Genomic DNA, 18,166 nt, shown 5'->3' on the forward strand with positions numbered 1-18,166 from the left:
CATATTACTGCTCAAAAATCAAATATTAAAGGATAATATGATAATAATTTCAATCCGGTGATCGGTGATGACCTTTTATTAGATAATCATGGTTGAAAACAGGTTGGTCGGGTTTTATACAAATTTGACACAACACAATTTGAATCAGACATCAAAATCTACGTCTTCTTAAAAAAACAAAAAAAAATGACCGTCACAAAAATGAGTGAATATAGGGAATAAATGAAAAGAGGCAGTGAAACCCTAATTGAATCGATTCAAATAGAACCGAGCAATTCAATTTGGTTTGAAAAACCTTGAAATCCAAATATAAAAAATTTAAATTTAAGTATATTATTAAAAATTTAAAAAGTTGATATTTTTGAAATAAAATATAAAATTTAAATAATATTTTTTATTAATTTATTTAATTTGAAAAGTTTGAAAATTACAAAAATTAATTTGGTTATATCAAAAGTCACTTAAAAAGCATTTCTTTTATCAATGAAAATTAATTTTATTAAATAAAAAGCGTTATAAAATAATTTAATAGTTTTAATTACTCCCGAAAATTACGGGTCCTCTTCTTACTCATAATTGAGGCAATTTCTTGAAGGGAAAGAGTGGTTTGGAGAAGAAGAGAGACATTTAAAAATATTTTTAAAAACTGCCACGTCAGCTTGATTTTTATTATTTTTATTTGAATTTTTAAATCGAAATTTAATTGTCACATGCTCAAACGTGGACCAATCAAAATTTACCCTAATCTTATTTTATTATTATCTTTTTTAATATATTTGGGCGTGCCGTGAGCAGAGACGATGAAGTGAAATCCGTAACAGAATCTGAAATTCCTCGCCATCGCCGGCCATGGAGTTTTTGGCTTGCTTTCTTTGTTTCTGTGTTGGCTTCTTCATTTTGAGGCTTAAATGGAAGACGAGAAGTACACTGAAGCTACCTCCGGGACCGAGGCCTCTGCCGGTCATCGGAAATCTCTTGGATCTCGGCGACAAGCCTCACAAGTCGCTCGCCGCCATGGCTAAGGTATATGGCCCGATCATGAGTCTGAAACTTGGACGAGTTACGACGGTGGTGGTTTCTTCTTCCGCCATGGCCAAAGAGGTCCTACAAACGAACGACCACTCTTTGTGTGACAGAACCGTTCCAGATTCTCTGACGGCTCACGATCATAACAAAGTCGGATTCGCCTGGATTTCTGTTTCTCCTCTCTGGAGGAAATATCGCAAAATATGCAAAAATACTCTGTTCGCCGGAAAAATTCTAGACGCGAACGAGAATCTTCGTCGGAAGAAAGTGGAAGAGCTCGTAGAGATTGTTCGAAAAAGCGCGTCGAAAGGCGAGGCGGTGGATGTAGGGAGATTAGTGTTCACGATTACACTGAATCAACTCTCTAATACGATTTTCTCTGTTGATTTAGCAGATCCGAAATCTGAATTAGCTAGACGGTTCAAGAAATACGTGCAGGGAATTATGGAAGAGGGCGGAAAGCCAAATTTGAGCGATTATTTTCCGGTGTTGAGGAAATTCGACATTCAAGGGATGAGGAAGAGGATGGAGATTCACATGGGAAGGGTCCTCGAACTTCTGGACTCAGTGATTAAACAGAGGATGAAACAGCAGGAAATGGATCCCGATTCTGTTCCAAACAACGATATGTTGCATTATCTTCTCAAGAACGAAGAGAGCGACGCTCAAATCGATCAAAATCAAATTATAAATTTACTTCTTGTAAGAATCATCTCCTACATAATCGTTCTTCTTGAATCAATAATGAAATTGAAAAAGCACTCTGATGCGTCGATTTTCTAATTTATGCAAAAACCCTAGGAATTATTCGCAGCGGGCTCGGATACAACTGCAGCGACATTGCAATGGGCAATGGCAGAGCTATTGAGGAATCCCAAAAAATTAGCAAAAGCTCAAGTGGAAATCAGGCAAGTTTTGGGGAAGAACAAACCAGTAGAGGAAGCGGACATTCCGAGGCTGCCATATCTACAAGCAGTAGTGAAGGAAGCTTTACGATTGCATCCAGCGGTTTCATTGTTGCTACCTCGTAAGGCGATTCAAGAAGTGGAGATAGCAGGTTTCACAATCCCTAAAGACGCTCAGGTTCTAGTAAATGCATGGGCAATCGGAAGAGATCCGATGAGCTGGGAGAATCCGGAATCATTCGAACCGGAGAGGTTTATAGGATCGGAAATTGACGTCAGAGGGCAAAGCTTCGAGATGATTCCGTTCGGTGGAGGGAGAAGGATTTGTCCTGGACTACCATTGGCTATGAGAATGATGCCTTTGATGTTGGGTTCGTTAATTAGTTTCTTCGACTGGAAGGTTGAAGATGAATTTGAGATAAACATGGAAGATAAATTTGGCATCGTCGTTGAGATGACCCATCCACTCCGAGCTATCCCATCGTTCACTGTTTAGAATAATTCTAGACTTTCCACAATACTATCGCTTTAATTATGGTTTGACTTTTAACTTTTATTTAGTATTTTGGGCTAAATTACAAATATATATATATATATATATATATGGACTTTGCAAAAATACCCTTATTCTTTGACGTAATTACCAAATTTTAACTAAAAAGATTTTAAGGCTTGGAAAAAGAATGAACAATTTTAATATATTATTTAATTTCTATTTCTAAAATCAAATGTGTATATGGTGAATTGCAAAATAATATGAAAAATGAAGATGAATAAATAAATAAATAAATAAAGTAAACAAAATGAAAATTAAAATAATAATAATAATAATAATAATGAAAATTAAAGTCAAAATAGGTAGGCTAGTTTTTTCAAGCAAACCCCTCTCTCCACTAATTTACCTTAATGATGAGTAATAATTTTGGTAATCAAACTAGAAAAAGACATTTTATTAGAGAATGATAGACCAACACAACTCTCCACATTGGTATGATATTGTCCACTTTTGAGCATAAGCTCTCATGACTTTGTTTTGGGCTTACTCAGGAGGCCTCAAACCAAAGACAAAGTATTCTTTATAAACCCATGATCATTCCCTAAATTAGCCGATGTGAGACTTTCATCATCCAACATCTCCCCTCGAACAAAGTACGCCTCCCCTTAGTCGAGGCTCAACTCCTTTTTCTTTTGGAGTCTTCGTCATTTTTTTACTATGCCTTCGAGGAGGCTCGACTCCTTTTCTTTTGGAATCTTTTGTTCGACATGAAGATTTACCAATCTATTGGCACGACTAAGTGTAGGGCATGACTCTGATACCATGATAGACGAACAAACTCTCCACAATGGTATGATATTGTTCACTTTGAGCTTCAGCTCTCATGACTTTGATTTGGACTTCCTCAAAAGACCTCAAACCAATGGAAAAAGTATTCATTGATTATAAACTAGCAGATGTGAGACTTTCATCATCCAACGGAGAATTCGGGTTGAGAACAGGTTTGTCGGGTTGGAACATCGAAATCTTTATCTTAATAAAATAACAAAAAAGATAAAAAGAAATCACAAACGAAAAAAATGAACGTCCCATCACCGAACCGAACCGAGCATTTCACTTTCTAATTTAATAATTTCAATCACTCCGAGCCTCCTTCACTCATAATTGAGGCAATATCTTGTTTAGTGGGACAGCCAGTGAAGGGAAAGAGTGGTTTGGAGGAGAGGAGAGATATCTAAAATGATTTTCAAAATGTGCCACGTCAGCTCTTGATATATTATTTTTATTTGTGGTTTTAAATCGAAATTTAATTGGCACTCGCTCACACGTGGACCAATCATAATTTATCCTAATTTTATTTTTAATTTAATACCTTCTTTTTTTCGCGTCTTCTAATAGGCCGCAGGCTCCTATTTGGTTGCGCCGTGAGCAGAGCCGAAACGTCCTCGCCGTCGCCGGAAATGGAGTTTTTGGCCTGCTTTCTTTGTTTCTGTGTTGCGTTCTTCATTTTGAGGCTTAAATCGAAGGCGAGAAGTACATCGAAGCTACCTCCGGGACCAAAGCCTCTGCCGGTCATCGGAAATCTCTTGGATCTCGGCGACAAGCCTCACAAGTCACTCGCCACCATGGCTAAGGTATATGGTCCAATTATGAGTCTGAAACTTGGACGAGTTACGGCGGTGGTGGTTTCTTCTTCCGCCATGGCTAAAGAGGTCCTACAAACAAACGACCACTCTTTGTGTGACAGAGCCATTCCAGATTCGTTGACGGCTTACGATCATAACGAAGTCGGATTTCCATGGATTTCTGTTTCTCCTCTCTGGAGGAAATATCGCAAAATATGCAACAATACTCTGTTCGCTCGAAAAATTCTGGACGCGAACGAGAATCTTCGTCGGAAGAAAGTGGAAGAGCTCGTGGAGATTGTTCGAAAAAGCGCGTCGAAAGGCGAGGCGGTGGATGTAGGGAGATTAATGTTCACGATTACGCTGAATCTACTCTCGAATACGATTTTCTCTGTTGATTTAGCAGATCCGAAATCCAAATTAGCAAGACAGTTCAAGAAATGCGTGCAGGGAACTATGGAAGAGGCCGGAAAGCCAAATTTGAGCGATTACTTTCCCGTGTTAAGGAAGCTAGACATTCAAGGGATGAGGAAGAGGATGAAGATTCACTTGGGAGGTTTTCTTAAAATTCTAGACTCAATGGTCAAACAAAGGATGAAGGAGCAAGAACTGAATCGTGATTCTGTTCCGAACAATGATATGTTGCATTATCTTCTCAGAAACGAAGAGAGTGACGCCAAAATCGATCATAATCAGATGATACATTTACTTTTCGTAAGAATTCTCCCCTAAATAATCGTTCGATTCTTAAATTAACTATAAAATTGAAAAGGCGATGCGTCGTTTTTCTAATTTGTGCAAAAAAAAAACCCTAGGTATTGTTCGCAGCTGGTGCGGATACAAGTTCAGTGTCGTTGCAGTGGGCAATGGCGGAGCTATTGAGGAATCCAGAAAAATTAGCGAAAGCTCAAGTGGAAATGAGGCAAGTTTTGGGAAAGAACAAATCAGTGGAGGAGGTGGACATTCCGAGGCTGCCATATCTACACGCAGTAGTGAAGGAAGCTTTACGATTGCATCCAGTGGCTCCATTGTTGCTACCTCGTAAGGCGAAACAAGAAGTGGAGATCGCAGGTTTCACAATCCCTAAAGATGCTCAGGTTCTGGTAAATGCATGGGCGATCGGAAGAGATCCGATGAGCTGGGAGAATTCAGAATCATTTGAACCGGAGAGGTTTTTGGGGTCAGAAATTGACATTAGAGGACGGAGCTTTGAGCTGATTCCGTTCGGCGGAGGGAGAAGGATTTGCCCTGGCCTGCCACTGGCTATGAGAATGATGCCTTTGATGTTGGGTTCGTTAATTAATTTCTTTGATTGGAAGGTTGAGGATGGATTTGAAATAAACATGGATGATAAATTTGGCGTCGTCATAGAGATGGCTCATCCACTTCGAGCCATCCCGTCCTTAATTGTTTAGAATAATTTCAGACTTAATTATTGTAGGTCTTCGATGAAAGTCCCACATCTGCTAATTTAGAGAATGATCCTGAGTTTATAATCAAAGAATACTATCTCCATTGAAATGAGGTTTTTTGGAGAAGCAAGTAAAGTCATCAAAACTTATGTTCAAAGTGGACACTATCATACCATTGTGGATAGTCGTGTTGTACTTAGCTGAAAACTCTTTCATTGCGTAGGACCTGTATTTTGAAGTACTCTAAAATGGACACTATCATACCATTGTGGATAGTCGTGTTGTACTTAGCTGAAAACTCTTTCATTGCGTAGGACCTGTATTCTGAAGTACTTTAATTATGTTTGAACTTTTGTCTTTGTATCTCGGGTGTTAAGGATATTTAGTAATAAATTATAGTTAACCATATAAATCATATTTGATATCTTATTATAAGGTTATTATCATATGTATCTTTTTATTTATTGTTATTTCCGTTTATTACTTTTTATATCCTTCTAATTTATTTGATTATAAATAAGATAACTTCCATACCATTTAGGTGCGGTGGATTATGCAAATATTCTCATCGAGCAACGCCTAGGGCGCCGACGTTCTCAGGCAACTCCTGAAACACGACCCGCAGCCTCGATGGATCGCCAAATGCAATCCTCGATCCCTCAGCCGACCTCAGCCAACGCTCCACGACCAGAAAACCTACAAAGAAGAGAAAAGAGAAAGCAAAATCGAGAGAGAGAAATCTAAAGTCTTCGGCGAGATTCCGAGATCACGATGCCTTAACCAAAGCACCTGAATCCAACGTCAAAACGCTCAAATCACTTCGTGAAAGAGACTATCGACCCTCTAGGACATGTTTCACGCCATATTGTCGTCGTCGTCGACATCGGAAAAAGGAATCCGGAATTCGAACTTTTGAGAAACTTCGTGGGAGAGAGGAGGAGGAGGTCACACAAGAGATAGGGAGAGAAACAACGTCCAAAACCGTCACGGTGAGGAAAGAGAAAAATCGCGCTGTGAGTCAGGCGAGGAAGAAAAGATCCGGGTCGGATCCAGATCGGTAACCCGAGGCCCAGTCCGTCTGTAGCGGCCCACGCCGTAGCGCCTCGACTCGCCTGCAGCCTGTGTCACCAGACCAGCCTGCAACCCGAGGCCTAAACCCATCTCGGCCCAATATCTCAACCTGCAACCAAACAACCCGCGACCCAGCCCACAAACCGAGACCACATGCAGTAACCCAATAACCCGACGCAACCCGCCAAGCTGACCCGAGACGCATGCACACGACGTGGCCCACTCCTGGACTGCCACGTGTCGACCAGCGTCTTAAGCAGCCCTTCGGCTTGGTCGACTTAGATGTCTCGACTCGGCTCCCGGCGACTCCACGGCTTATTTTGCTTGGGTACCCCTATTTTAGCCCAATTTTTATGGTTCCAACCCTCCATGATCTATTTTTGGCCTCGGTGACGGTAATTGAAGTCATTTTAGTGCCGTATTTTACACTTATTAGTATGATCGTTATTAATTTGTGAAATGCTAACGAAAGGTGATAAATGGTGTGATAGGAAACAAACTCCAAAGACATTTGAAGCAGCTCTTGGGGAACGGGATCTAACATTATAAATTAGGGAGAATAACGGCTAAGGCCAAGTGGCTTTACTATAGGATATGGTAGAAATTTGATGTGATGTATGATGTATGAGCTATATCGAATAATGTTGTAGGTGAATTATATAGTGATGTATGATGTATGAGCTATATCGAATAATGGTGTATGTGAATTATATAGTGATGTATGATGTAGCTATATCGAATAATGTTGTACGTAAATTATATAGTGATGTATGAGCCATGATGTATAATGATATATGATGATGTATGAGTTGTATCGTATGATGTTGTACGTAAATTATATGATGATGTATGAGCTATGATGTATGATGATGTACGTGAGTTATATGACAACATATGATGCGACGTGCCTGAGGATTCACACTCGCACTTGTGGGTCGTGTGTAGAGAAGTACTACACATCCATAGTTAGTCCGGACTGGGGGCCACCTGGGATAGAGATAGGTCCCTAGAGCATATTTGCATGTGTTTGCATTTAACATGGTCCCTATAGTGGGGTCAATTAGTGAGTATTCTTTGAAATACTTAAGTCGTGTGACACATTATTTTCCAGGTAAAAGCAAGACACCCATCAGTTCCGAGAACTTATTCCATTTCTCATTTCTCCAATTAGTGAGTAAAAGCAAGACACTCACCTCCCATTTCTCCAAATTGACTTCGTCGACGCTGTCGCTGACTGTCTCTCCATTCGACTTGTTCTATTTCCGTCAACTCGACTGTAGGTTGTTTCTCTACTTCTTGTCTCTTCTCAATTTAGAATAACTAAAAAATAAAGGGTTGAGTTGGGTTATGAAAATTTTCGAACTGAATTGGATTACCAATCTAACCAACAGATTCCGGTTGGTTTGGAGGAGAGGAGAGATATCTAAAAAGATCTTCATGAGGTTTCACGTCAGCTCTAGATATATTATTTTTATTTGTGGTTTTAAATCGAAATTTAATTGTCACTTCCTCATACGTGGACCAATCATAATTTATCCTAATTTTATTTTTAATTTAATACCTTCTTTTTTCGCATCTTATAATAAGCCGCAGGCTCCTATTCGGTTGCGCCGTGAGCAGAGCCGAAGCGTCCTCGCCATCGCCGGAAATGGAGTTTTTGGCCTACTTTCTTTGTTTTTGTGCCGCATTCTTCATTTTGAGGCTTAAATGGAAGACGAGAAGTACACAGAAGCTACCTCCGGGACCAAAGCCTCTGCCGGTCATCGGAAATCTCTTGGATCTCGGCGACAAGCCTCACAAGTCGCTCGCCGCCATGGCTAAGGTATATGGCCCAATCATGACTCTGAAACTTGGACAAGTTACGGCTGTGGTGGTTTCTTCTTCCGCCATGGCTAAAGAGGTCCTACGAACGAACGATCACTCTTTGTGCGACAGAACCATTCCAGATTCGCTGTCGGCTTACGATCATAAGGAAATCGGATTTCCATGGATTTCTGTTTCTCCTCTCTGGAGGAAATATCGAAAAATATGCAACAATACTCTGTTTGCCGGAAAAATTCTCGATGCGAACGAGAATCTTCGTCGGAAAAATATGTTGCATTATCTTCTCAAGAACGAAGAGAGTGACGCTAAAATCGATCATAATCAGATGATACATTTACTTTTCGTAAGAATCCTCCCCTAAATAATCTTTCGATTCTTAAATCAACTATGACATTTAAAAAGCGATGCGTCGTTTTTCTAATTTATGCAAAAAAAAAAAAAAAAAAAAAACTCTAGGTATTGTTGGTAGCAGGTGCGGATACAAGTTCAGTGTCGTTGCAGTGGGCAATGGCAGAGTTATTGAGAAATCCAGAAAAATTAGCAAAAGCTCAAGTGGAAATCAGGCAAGTTTTGGGGAAGAACAAACCAATGGAGGAAGCGGACATTCCGAGGCTGCCATATCTGCAAGCGGTGGTGAAGGAAGCTTTACGATTGCATCTAGTGGGTCCATTATTGCTACCTCGTAAGGCGAAACAAGAAGTGGAGATTGCAGGTTTCACAGTCCCTAAAGATGCTCATGTTATGATTAATGCATGGGCGATCGGAAGAGATCCGATGAGCTGGGAGAATCCAGAATCATTTGAACCGGAGAGGTTTTTGGGGTCGGAAATTGACATTAGGGGACAGAGTTTTGAGCTGATTCCGTTCGGCGGAGGGAGAAGGATTTGCCCTGGACTGCCACTGGCTGTGAGAATGATGCCTTTGATGTTGGGTTCGTTAATTAATTTCTTCGACTGGAAGGTTGAAGATGGACTCGAGATAAACATGGATGATAGATTCAGCGTGGTTGTGGAGATGGCTCACCCTCTCACAGCCATCCCTTCCCTAGTGGTTTAAAATATTTACCGAGTATCCGAACAATATTATATAATCATGTAATGAAATGGGGTAGATGAGAAATGCACTTCCCTCTCCTAAACCCTATTTATAAATAATCTCGTTAAAATAATAAAAAATATATATTAACTTTAAGTATAAGTTCGGGTGACTTTGCTAGACTTCTCAAGAGATCTTGTACCAATAGAGATAGTATTACTCGATTATAAACCCATGATCATTCCCTAAATTAGTCGATGGGACTTTCGTCCAACAAAATATACTATTAACTTTTAAAAATAACATTAACACGCTTTACGTTTATTAAAAAATATTAAAAAATTATGTTACCATCAATATATTGACGAAAACCATATATTGATACCTCATAAATTATATCTAAACTTTTAATGTTAAATTTGAAAGTTCACTATAAATTATGAAACGAAATATAAGAATATATATATATATATATATATAGCCTTCTCGTTGTTTCACGAAGGAGGGTAGACATGGGGCGGTGTGCCAGTAAGGACACTGGGCCTCAACATCAAGGACGTTGGGCCTCGAAGGGGGGCGTGGATTGTGATGTCCTATATTGGTTGGGGAAGAGAACAAAACAATTTTTATAAGAGAGTGGAAACCTTCCCCTACCAGACGCGTTTTAAAAGTCTTGAGGGAAACTTCGAAAGGGAAAAAGAGGACAATATCTGCTAGCGGTGGATCTAGGTCGTTACAAATGATATCAGAGTCAGACACCGAACGATCTGCCAGCCTTCTCGCTGTTCCCCGAAGGAAGGTAGATACGGGGCGGTGTGCCAGTATATGTATATATATATTTTAAAATTTAGTCACAGATCTGCTATTGAAAATACGTCTAATGTGTCGAAAATGAAATGAAATGGCCGGGGTTTCAAATTTAAAGATGTTTTTGTAACAAAGTGGAAGTGATTTTTCGTCACAAGAATATTATTTTAAAATATTTTAAAAATTTAAGAATATTATTAAGGTTTTTAAAAATTTAAAAATATATTAGAGAGAAAATCTAAAATTAAAAATTATTTTTAGGAATTTGGGTTTGACGGAGTCTTCTTTTTGTCAAAAAAAAAAAAAAAAAAAAAAAAAAAATAATAATAATAAAAAAAATAAAATAATAATAAAATAAAAATAAAATAATAATAATAATGACGTAGTCAAACGAGTCTGTAAATTGTCGTTTCATCCAACAGCGCGTGGACCAGAGCCATCCATTGGATCGTCTTTTTGCAAAAAGAGAAAAGCAGTGGCTTAGTAGCAGTCCGTAACAGTAGAGTGTTGTTTGTTGCCATGTAATAAAGTCCCTCACCTAGCTCCTCATCGTCTCTCTCTCTCTCTCTCTGTCTCCTCTGGTTCGAACTCTCTCCCTCTCTCTCTCTCTCCACTTTTTCAAGATCTCGCTCTCCCTTTTCCTCCATTCTTTCCATCTCTAAAAGTTCTTCACTCTTTTCTCTCCTCGTGAACTGAAGTTTTTATAGTCTTTCTTCTAGATCCTCGACCGCATTTCATGGATCTGCAAGCCAATATACCTGCATTGCTGCCTCCCGTTTGTGCTGTTTTGATTTCTCTCTCCTAGGGTTTTTCGTTATCATCTGAGGGGGAGTTTCTTTTTTGGTTGTTGTTGAGCTATGTGGTGGGGGATTTGGAGCTCGCATTGTGTAGGGGAAGATTGTTGCCGGCGAGTACTTCGCTGTTATCCTTGTGTGTGTTTTCTTTGGCAGATTTTTGTTGAGGTGGTTGAGCTTGTAGGTGGCGGTGGCTACTGATGATGATTCTTTCCTCTGAAATTTGCTTTCTGGACACAATATGCGTTTCTCGATTATGCGCCTTCTTCTGGTTCTTCATGCGGTTGATTTGCTTTTCTCTTGCTCAGGTACTTTGCATTTACCTTTTCGACTTGATTTTGTCGAGGAAAGTACGTGATCTCATTTTTGGTTGCTTTGCTACTTTTGGCTTTTTTTATTGTTAGATTCTGTTTCTGTGTAAAGGAATAATTCGTTGAGCGAACAATTAGGCCACTGAGGAAGTTTCTTTGTTAAACTCTCAGCGAGAAACAGTTCATTTTCGCTATATCTTTCTTCCAACAGTAAGATTGACGCTCAATTTGCTTATGATTTTGGATATATTTTGCTGAATATAACATTTAAATCTCTCATCGTTGAGCTGTATTATAATTATCATCTGAATTGTCATGGCCATTATGTTGTAGAACTTCTGAGAGTTAAGCTACCTATTGTCTATGGTTTCAGGACAATCTTCACCACACATATACTTGTCTCCTTCCTTGCAGCCATACCTGCAAACAACGACCACAGAAATTCCAACAGAGCATGGTACAGCGATTTCCATTTAGTATCAACATGTCTTGTTTGATAAATATCTATGCATATTCGGAGTTTGGTACTATAAACACATGATAAGTGTCCAAAATTTGTTCGAATGTAAAGTTCTGGCTCTTAAAGAAATCGATGAGGCACAAATTTAGCTTGTGTTTGAACTAACCATACCCATCAGTTGTCCAAACTCACTAGGTTGGCAAATCTTACGCATTCTGTCAATTTTGATGATGATGTATATTTAATCGATGGAACTTTTGTTGGAAACTACTCAGTGAAGCTATATCTTTCACGTCAATGATTAGACTGTAGTATGTCTTGTGGTTATGTGGAGGAGTTAATCTTACTAACTCTCCCAAAAAATCTAAATACTTCTGTTTTCAGCTTCAGTTTCCTGCGTCTTGAGTTGGTTTTCAACAACTTGAAGAGGAACATGTTAAACAATTTCAATTAATGCGATTGGTAGCATTAACATTTTGTTTGGAGTTCGGATTGTAATTGAATAAATCATTAATTAACTTTGGATTGATGACAAGACAATTATAAAATATGACCTGGCAACTTGGAGTTCAAGTGAGGCAGTGAGCATGCTTTACCTTATCATTTGGTCGTTCTTTTTGAATGCTTGATTTTTGCTTGGTTGGAATTGTTCTCAAATTCAAAACATCTATTATTTCTGGGAACACAATTAGTAGAAAAAGAAAAGTGAAATAGTGAAAACTTTATGATGGTCATTCCTTTTTAGTCTCCTTCTAATTGTTCAAGTATTCATATTTATCCCTTTTTCCATGGCATGCATGTATCTCCATCATTGCAGCAAGGTTGGAGTCGATGAGTTTTTCATTTAAGCCTTCAAAGTTACATGCTAACTGGATCTTTAAGTCATCTTTGGGACCATCCACTGCTCCTGCACCTTCTCCAGGTTATGAAGGGAATGTAATAAATTCTTCACTGTCCTCTGTGTTGCTATTACTTCCTGACATTACACTTTTGTAGGTCCTAGGAGTGCACCCTTACCTATTCGACATCATCGGCGGCGGCGGCGGCGTATACGGCCTCATGTGATTGCTCCTACACCATCAAAAGACCAAGGTAAAGTCGGGGATTGAATTACTCAGCAGTCAATTATTCATAAAGACAGAAAAACCTGTATAACCTCAAAGTACATGATTGCCAAATTACGGTTCTTTGATTCTAAGCATCTGATCCACGTAATTGCTTCTAGGCTGCTGAAATTCTTGCTCGTGCTTGATTAATGGGTTTGTCCATCCCATTTCTTGCTAAAAAAACAGGTTTATAGAGCCATTTGTTGAATATTGTTGGGAGAGGAGTCCCACCTCGGCTAATTAAGGGGTTGATCATGGGCTTATAAAGTAAGGAATACATCTCTATTGGTATGAGGCCTTTTGGAGAAGCCCAAAGCAAAGCCATGAGAGCTTATGCTCAAAGTGGACAATATCATACCATTGTGGAGATCCGTGATTCCTAACACCATTCCTGTCTATTAAGCATTTGCTTGAATATGAGTTACTTCAGAGCTAATTGTTTTAATTCATTCTCATGCTACGTTTGAATGACTTTGTAACATTTGATGTTGTGATTGGTACGTGGGGCCTTTGGTTTTGCTAGGTCATGGTGATCCATAAAGAACTTTGTGCCCTCTAAGGAGCCTTGCAAATTTTCATCTTTCATTGCCTAGACCAATGATTAGTCTTCAAGTTGTAAATTTTCTTTTATGAAATTCATTGTACTAAATACTTTACCTTGGACTTGGAAGGTTGTGATCAAATATGTATGGAACCCCTTACTGCGGCTCCCTTTGGTTCACCTTGTGGCTGCGTGTTTCCCATGAAAGTCAGACTTCTTCTGGATATAGCTCCATATGCTGTCTTTCCTGTGATGAACGACCTTGAAAGTGAGATTGCAGCGGGGACTTACTTGGAGCAGAGCCAAGTGAAAATCATGGGTGCTAAAGCAGACAGTCAAAATCAAGGAAGAACTATGGTGGATATAAATTTAGTACCTCTAGGAGAGAAATTCGATAATACCACTGCAGTACTGACTTACAGAAGGTTTTGGGATAAAAAAGTACGTCTAAATATGACGCTTTTTGGTGATTATGAAGTTGTCTACATCAGCTATCCAGGTAATAGCTTCAACAGTTTTTCTCTGCGTTTGTTACACCCCCCCTCCCCCGTTGTAAATATTTAGAATAATAAGCCATGATTACCAGGGATTCCTTCTTCACCACCATATGGAGGGTACATGGGAAGTGCTCCTAGTGGAGGTGCTGGTGATCTTCCTATTACTGCAAATTTCGTTAATAAGAGCCAGAAGATGAGCATCAAAACAATTGGTATCATATCACTTTCAGCATTTGTTGTGTTATTAGTATTCATTGGAGCTCTTTCCATCTTTTTTAAATGGAGAAAAGTTGGCAGACCGTCTAGTGCTGTTGGCCCTGTCTTCACATCATCAATTAACAAAAGATCTGGTGAGTTTGTAGATCCTGATCTATTAGCTATCACAAGGATCTTTCCACAAGTACTACTTGAGTACGAACTTTCCATGATCTATTTGGAAAGTCCTGTTGATTTTACTTGCACTGCTTAAGATGACTTCATTCTGAATTAATACAGGTCTAGGATCGGGTTTATCAACTAGCATTGCTAGCTCCACCTCTGTTTCCCTAATTTCCACAATGCCAACCAGTATTCAATCTGTTAGAACATTTGGACTTTCCGAACTTGAGAAAGCAACAGACAAGTTTAGTTCGAAAAGGATTTTAGGCGAAGGGGGATTTGGCCGAGTTTACTGTGGTATTTTGCAAGATGGAAATGAAGTTGCAGTTAAGTTGCTTACACGGGATAATCAGAATAGAGACCGTGAATTTATCGCAGAAGTTGAGATGTTGAGTAGACTGCATCATCGGAATCTTGTGAAACTGATTGGTATATGCATGGAAGGCCGAACTCGCTGCTTGGTTTATGAGCTTATCCATAATGGCAGTGTTGAGTCTCACTTGCACGGTATATTTTCCATATCACCTATGATTAATCGTATTAAGTGTTTGTTAACCTTTCTTATATACCTTTCTTATATGTACTGTTGTTGGATGTCTCCAGTTTCTGTACATGATTTGTTTGATCGTCTTTAGTAAAACTTTTCTCATTCATTCAATCTTAGAACAAAAATGTTTCATTCACATATTTCCTTGTTCATCAGTGCAATGAAATTTGATCGTGTAGATCATCAAATTAAAGACTCCTCTGCCTTTTATGCCTAGGGACTTCTCCATGTATCTTCTGTTGGATATATATTGGTGCATTTTAATTTGTTCTGTTTAAAAAAGTTAATCGGCCTTGTTTTTTTCTTTCATAATTCTGTATCAGAAAGTATTGATAGATGAAGGATTTCTCAAAGCCAGAGAGGTGAAGAAAAGGGGTTGGTTTGTTCATAGGAAACGTTAAAAATTTCTTTAACCAACCAATACCAAAATAACTAAGCATCCCTATGCCAGGAGTGACGTATCAAACCAAAGATCTTCAATTTGGGGCCGTAAATGGTACAATGCCAGAGGATTAATAAAATCATATTCATGAGTACTCCATCCTTTATTTCCTTCCAGGGGGCCATACCAATGCTCTTGTAGGGTAGGAGGCCAAAGAATTCTAGCGATCTTTTGGTAACAGAAACTAGAATTCCCATATCCTTTTAGAGATAAAGCTTGAACTAACCATTCTTTGTTCGAGGATTGTTGGGAGGGAGTCCCATGTTGGCTAATTTAGAGGATGATCATGAGTTTATAAGTAAGGAATACAGTTCCATTGGTATGAGGCCTTTTGGGGAAACCAAAAGCATAGCCATGAGAGCTTGTGCTGAAAGTAGACAATATCATACCATTGTGGAGAGTCATGATTCCTAACATGGTATCAGAGCCATGCCCTTAACGGACATGTCAATATAATCCTCAAGTGTCGAACAAAGGGTGTACTTTGTTCGAGGGCTCCATAGAAAGGAGTCGAGCTCGATTAAGGGGAGGCTGTTCGAGGGCTACATAGACATCGGGGGAGGCTCTATGGTGTACGTTGTTCGAGGGAAGGATTGTTGGGAGGGAGTCCCACGTTGGCTAATTATGGTTATAAGTAAGGAATACATCTTCATTGGTACGAGGCCTTTTGGGGAAACCAAAAGCAAAGCTACGAAAGCTTGTGCTCAAAATGGATAATATCATATCATTATGGAGAGTCGTGATTCCTAACCTTTGTTTTTTCTTACGAAAAAACCAAACTGATGGCTCTTCCACCTGTATTTCAGCATTGACCAATCTTGTTAGATATATGTTGGTACATTTCCATTTATTTAGTCCCATAAGTTTCTTCCATCTTTTTCTTCACTGATTATTTTGTAGTGCTCTATACATTTATTGATTGATAAAAGTTCAACTTTTCATTGTTTGTGCCAATGTAATTACACTTACTTTTATTTTATGTAGGCATTGATAAGAGAAAAGGACCTCTTGACTGGGATGCACGATTAAAGATTGCTCTTGGAGCTGCAAGAGGTTTGGCATATCTTCACGAAGATTCGAACCCCCGTGTAATTCACCGTGATTTCAAGGCAAGTAACGTTCTGTTGGAAGTAGATTTCACCCCCAAGGTTTCAGATTTTGGGTTGGCTAGGGAAGCAACTGAAGGAAGTGAACATATCTCAACACGCGTGATGGGAACTTTCGGGTAATTTCGGTGTTGGTTATATCTATGTTTCTTATTGCATCGATCTGTTTCGTAATCCATAATAGTATATCACATGACTATTTGTGGACATCAGTTATCATCTTTTGTTCTTGACTGAGCCAAAAATTTGCAGGTACGTCGCCCCTGAATATGCAATGACAGGACACCTGCTCGTCAAAAGTGATGTTTACAGTTATGGAGTTGTGCTACTTGAGCTTCTTTCGGGTAGAAAACCGGTGGACATGTCCCAACCACATGGTGAGGAGAACCTCGTAACATGGGCTCGACCTCTATTGACCAGTAGAGAAGGTTTGGAGCAACTAGTAGATCCTTCTCTAGCTGGTAGTTACGACTTCGACGACATGGCCAAGGTGGCTGCCATTGCTTCTATGTGCGTTCATCCAGAAGTGACCCAAAGGCCATTTATGGGGGAAGTTGTGCAGGCTCTAAAGCTGATATACAACGATACAGACGAGACGTGTGCAGACTACTGCAGTCAAAAGGAGTCATCTGCTCGGGACTCCGATTTCAAAGGCGACATTGTTCCATCAGACAGCAGTTGGTGGAATGCTGGTGGCCTTACACCACGACTGACTTTCGGTCAAGCCTCTTCCTTCATCACCATGGAATACAGCTCTGGCCCCCTTGAAGAGATGGAAAACCGACCGTTTTCAACTTCAAGTTTCGTCGGCGACGAGATATCTTTGCCTATTCGGCACGGAAACAGGTCAGGTCCGTTACAAACCACACGAAGCAAGCCAGCATTCTACAGATTTTCGGGAAGTAGGAGCGAGCACGGAGGATTTCTTTCAAGGCCTTCTTGGAACAATAGGTTTTGGGTTTGAGTTTCTTTTTAAATCGTGAAGAAAAGAAATACTTAGGAAAGCAACAAAAAGTGGATCATCCACCATTGGTGGTGCCCCCTTGAGAGCTCCATTCTTGATCATCTTATGCTGTGTGGAGCTCTCAATGGGACATTGGTGCTGATGATCCTTGTGGATGGAATGCCTTTCTACGACTCTTTTAAAATGTACAGTTTTAACTCTCTTGGTTCATAAGGTGCTTTGAGGCTTGGAAGTTCAAAATAGTCGTTAATGTGTGAGATAGAAGGAAAAAGATTAAATAAAATAAAATAAAATAAAAATATTGGGCTCTAATTTTGGAATTATTGATTCATTACCATACGAATTAGAATTGTAATTCTAATACTCTCTTCTTGTAGTTGTATCATATCTTCTTTTCGACAGTTATTGCATTAATCATGCTCTGTGCTCGTATCAAAGACTGATGAGGATTAGAGATGTTCTCGAAGACAGGTAATAGCTCTATTTTATTCATTGTTCCCGTAAAATTCTTTATTTTTGGCAGGAATCGAGGCGAGAGTGGGGATTTGGGTGGGGCTGAGTAGGGTATATTCTCTTGTTCTTAGCTTTGTTTAGTAAATGAAGAGAAATATCTTCTCGAACCCTACCATTCCAAGGATTTTCGGCCTTGTTTGGGATGGATTCCTATATATGTCTACTTTTTTTTTTTAATATTTTAGAATTTCAGAAAATTACTTTATTAAATCATTGCAAGTTTAATTTTTATGGTAAAAATGTTATGCCTAATTATGATATAATAAATATTAAAATAATAGAAAAATGATAAATTAACTCCGATTG

The 18,166-nt window shown here is 39.2% G+C and overlaps 4 protein-coding genes across 4 annotated transcripts; all 4 read left to right on the forward strand.

Moving 5' to 3' along the window:
* Nucleotides 1-773: 773 nt before the first annotated feature.
* On the forward strand, nucleotides 774-2,481 carry LOC111811141 (geraniol 8-hydroxylase). The gene is made up of 2 exons (XM_023697882.2): nucleotides 774-1,728; nucleotides 1,828-2,481. Exons 1-2 carry the CDS (start codon nucleotides 850-852, stop codon nucleotides 2,425-2,427), a joined length of 1,479 nt encoding a protein of 492 aa, XP_023553650.1. The 5' UTR covers nucleotides 774-849; the 3' UTR covers nucleotides 2,428-2,481.
* Nucleotides 2,482-3,824: 1,343 nt separating this feature from the next.
* On the forward strand, nucleotides 3,825-5,827 carry LOC111811139 (geraniol 8-hydroxylase-like). The gene is made up of 2 exons (XM_023697881.2): nucleotides 3,825-4,766; nucleotides 4,868-5,827. The coding sequence occupies exons 1-2, from the start codon at nucleotides 3,888-3,890 to the stop codon at nucleotides 5,465-5,467; spliced, it is 1,479 nt and encodes a 492-aa protein (XP_023553649.1). The 5' UTR covers nucleotides 3,825-3,887; the 3' UTR covers nucleotides 5,468-5,827.
* Nucleotides 5,828-8,122: 2,295 nt separating this feature from the next.
* Nucleotides 8,123-9,556, forward strand: LOC111811389 (geraniol 8-hydroxylase-like). The gene is made up of 2 exons (XM_023698204.2): nucleotides 8,123-8,702; nucleotides 8,816-9,556. The coding sequence occupies exons 1-2, from the start codon at nucleotides 8,184-8,186 to the stop codon at nucleotides 9,413-9,415; spliced, it is 1,119 nt and encodes a 372-aa protein (XP_023553972.2). The 5' UTR covers nucleotides 8,123-8,183; the 3' UTR covers nucleotides 9,416-9,556.
* A 1,166-nt stretch (nucleotides 9,557-10,722) lies between these two features.
* LOC111811387 (receptor-like serine/threonine-protein kinase ALE2) lies at nucleotides 10,723-17,659 on the forward strand. Its single transcript, XM_023698202.2, has 9 exons — nucleotides 10,723-11,303; nucleotides 11,680-11,763; nucleotides 12,584-12,688; nucleotides 12,763-12,858; nucleotides 13,544-13,912; nucleotides 14,000-14,260; nucleotides 14,406-14,795; nucleotides 16,262-16,502; nucleotides 16,636-17,659. Exons 1-9 carry the CDS (start codon nucleotides 11,237-11,239, stop codon nucleotides 17,345-17,347), a joined length of 2,325 nt encoding a protein of 774 aa, XP_023553970.1. The 5' UTR covers nucleotides 10,723-11,236; the 3' UTR covers nucleotides 17,348-17,659.
* Nucleotides 17,660-18,166: the final 507 nt, after the last annotated feature.

This window comes from Cucurbita pepo, chromosome 15 (genome assembly GCF_057944985.1).
Source record: "Cucurbita pepo subsp. pepo isolate OVF chromosome 15, ASM5794498v1, whole genome shotgun sequence".
NCBI classification, from domain to species: domain Eukaryota; kingdom Viridiplantae; phylum Streptophyta; class Magnoliopsida; order Cucurbitales; family Cucurbitaceae; genus Cucurbita; species Cucurbita pepo.

Bases quoted from the DNA above. Each gene is read 5' to 3' on its own strand.
- LOC111811139 (XM_023697881.2), top strand. From the start codon at position 3,888: ATGGAGTTTTTGGCCTGCTTTCTTTGTTTCTGTGTTGCGTTCTTCATT. The intron at 4,767-4,867 runs GTAAGAATTCTC...AAAAAACCCTAG, and splicing joins AGATGATACATTTACTTTTC to GTATTGTTCGCAGCTGGTGC.
- LOC111811389 (XM_023698204.2), top strand. From the start codon at position 8,184: ATGGAGTTTTTGGCCTACTTTCTTTGTTTTTGTGCCGCATTCTTCATT. The intron at 8,703-8,815 runs GTAAGAATCCTC...AAAAAACTCTAG, and splicing joins AGATGATACATTTACTTTTC to GTATTGTTGGTAGCAGGTGC.
- LOC111811387 (XM_023698202.2), top strand. From the start codon at position 11,237: ATGCGTTTCTCGATTATGCGCCTTCTTCTGGTTCTTCATGCGGTTGAT. The intron at 11,304-11,679 runs GTACTTTGCATT...CTATGGTTTCAG, and splicing joins TTTGCTTTTCTCTTGCTCAG to GACAATCTTCACCACACATA. The intron at 12,689-12,762 runs GTTATGAAGGGA...ACACTTTTGTAG, and splicing joins TGCTCCTGCACCTTCTCCAG to GTCCTAGGAGTGCACCCTTA.
- LOC111811141 (XM_023697882.2), top strand. From the start codon at position 850: ATGGAGTTTTTGGCTTGCTTTCTTTGTTTCTGTGTTGGCTTCTTCATT. The intron at 1,729-1,827 runs GTAAGAATCATC...CAAAAACCCTAG, and splicing joins AAATTATAAATTTACTTCTT to GAATTATTCGCAGCGGGCTC.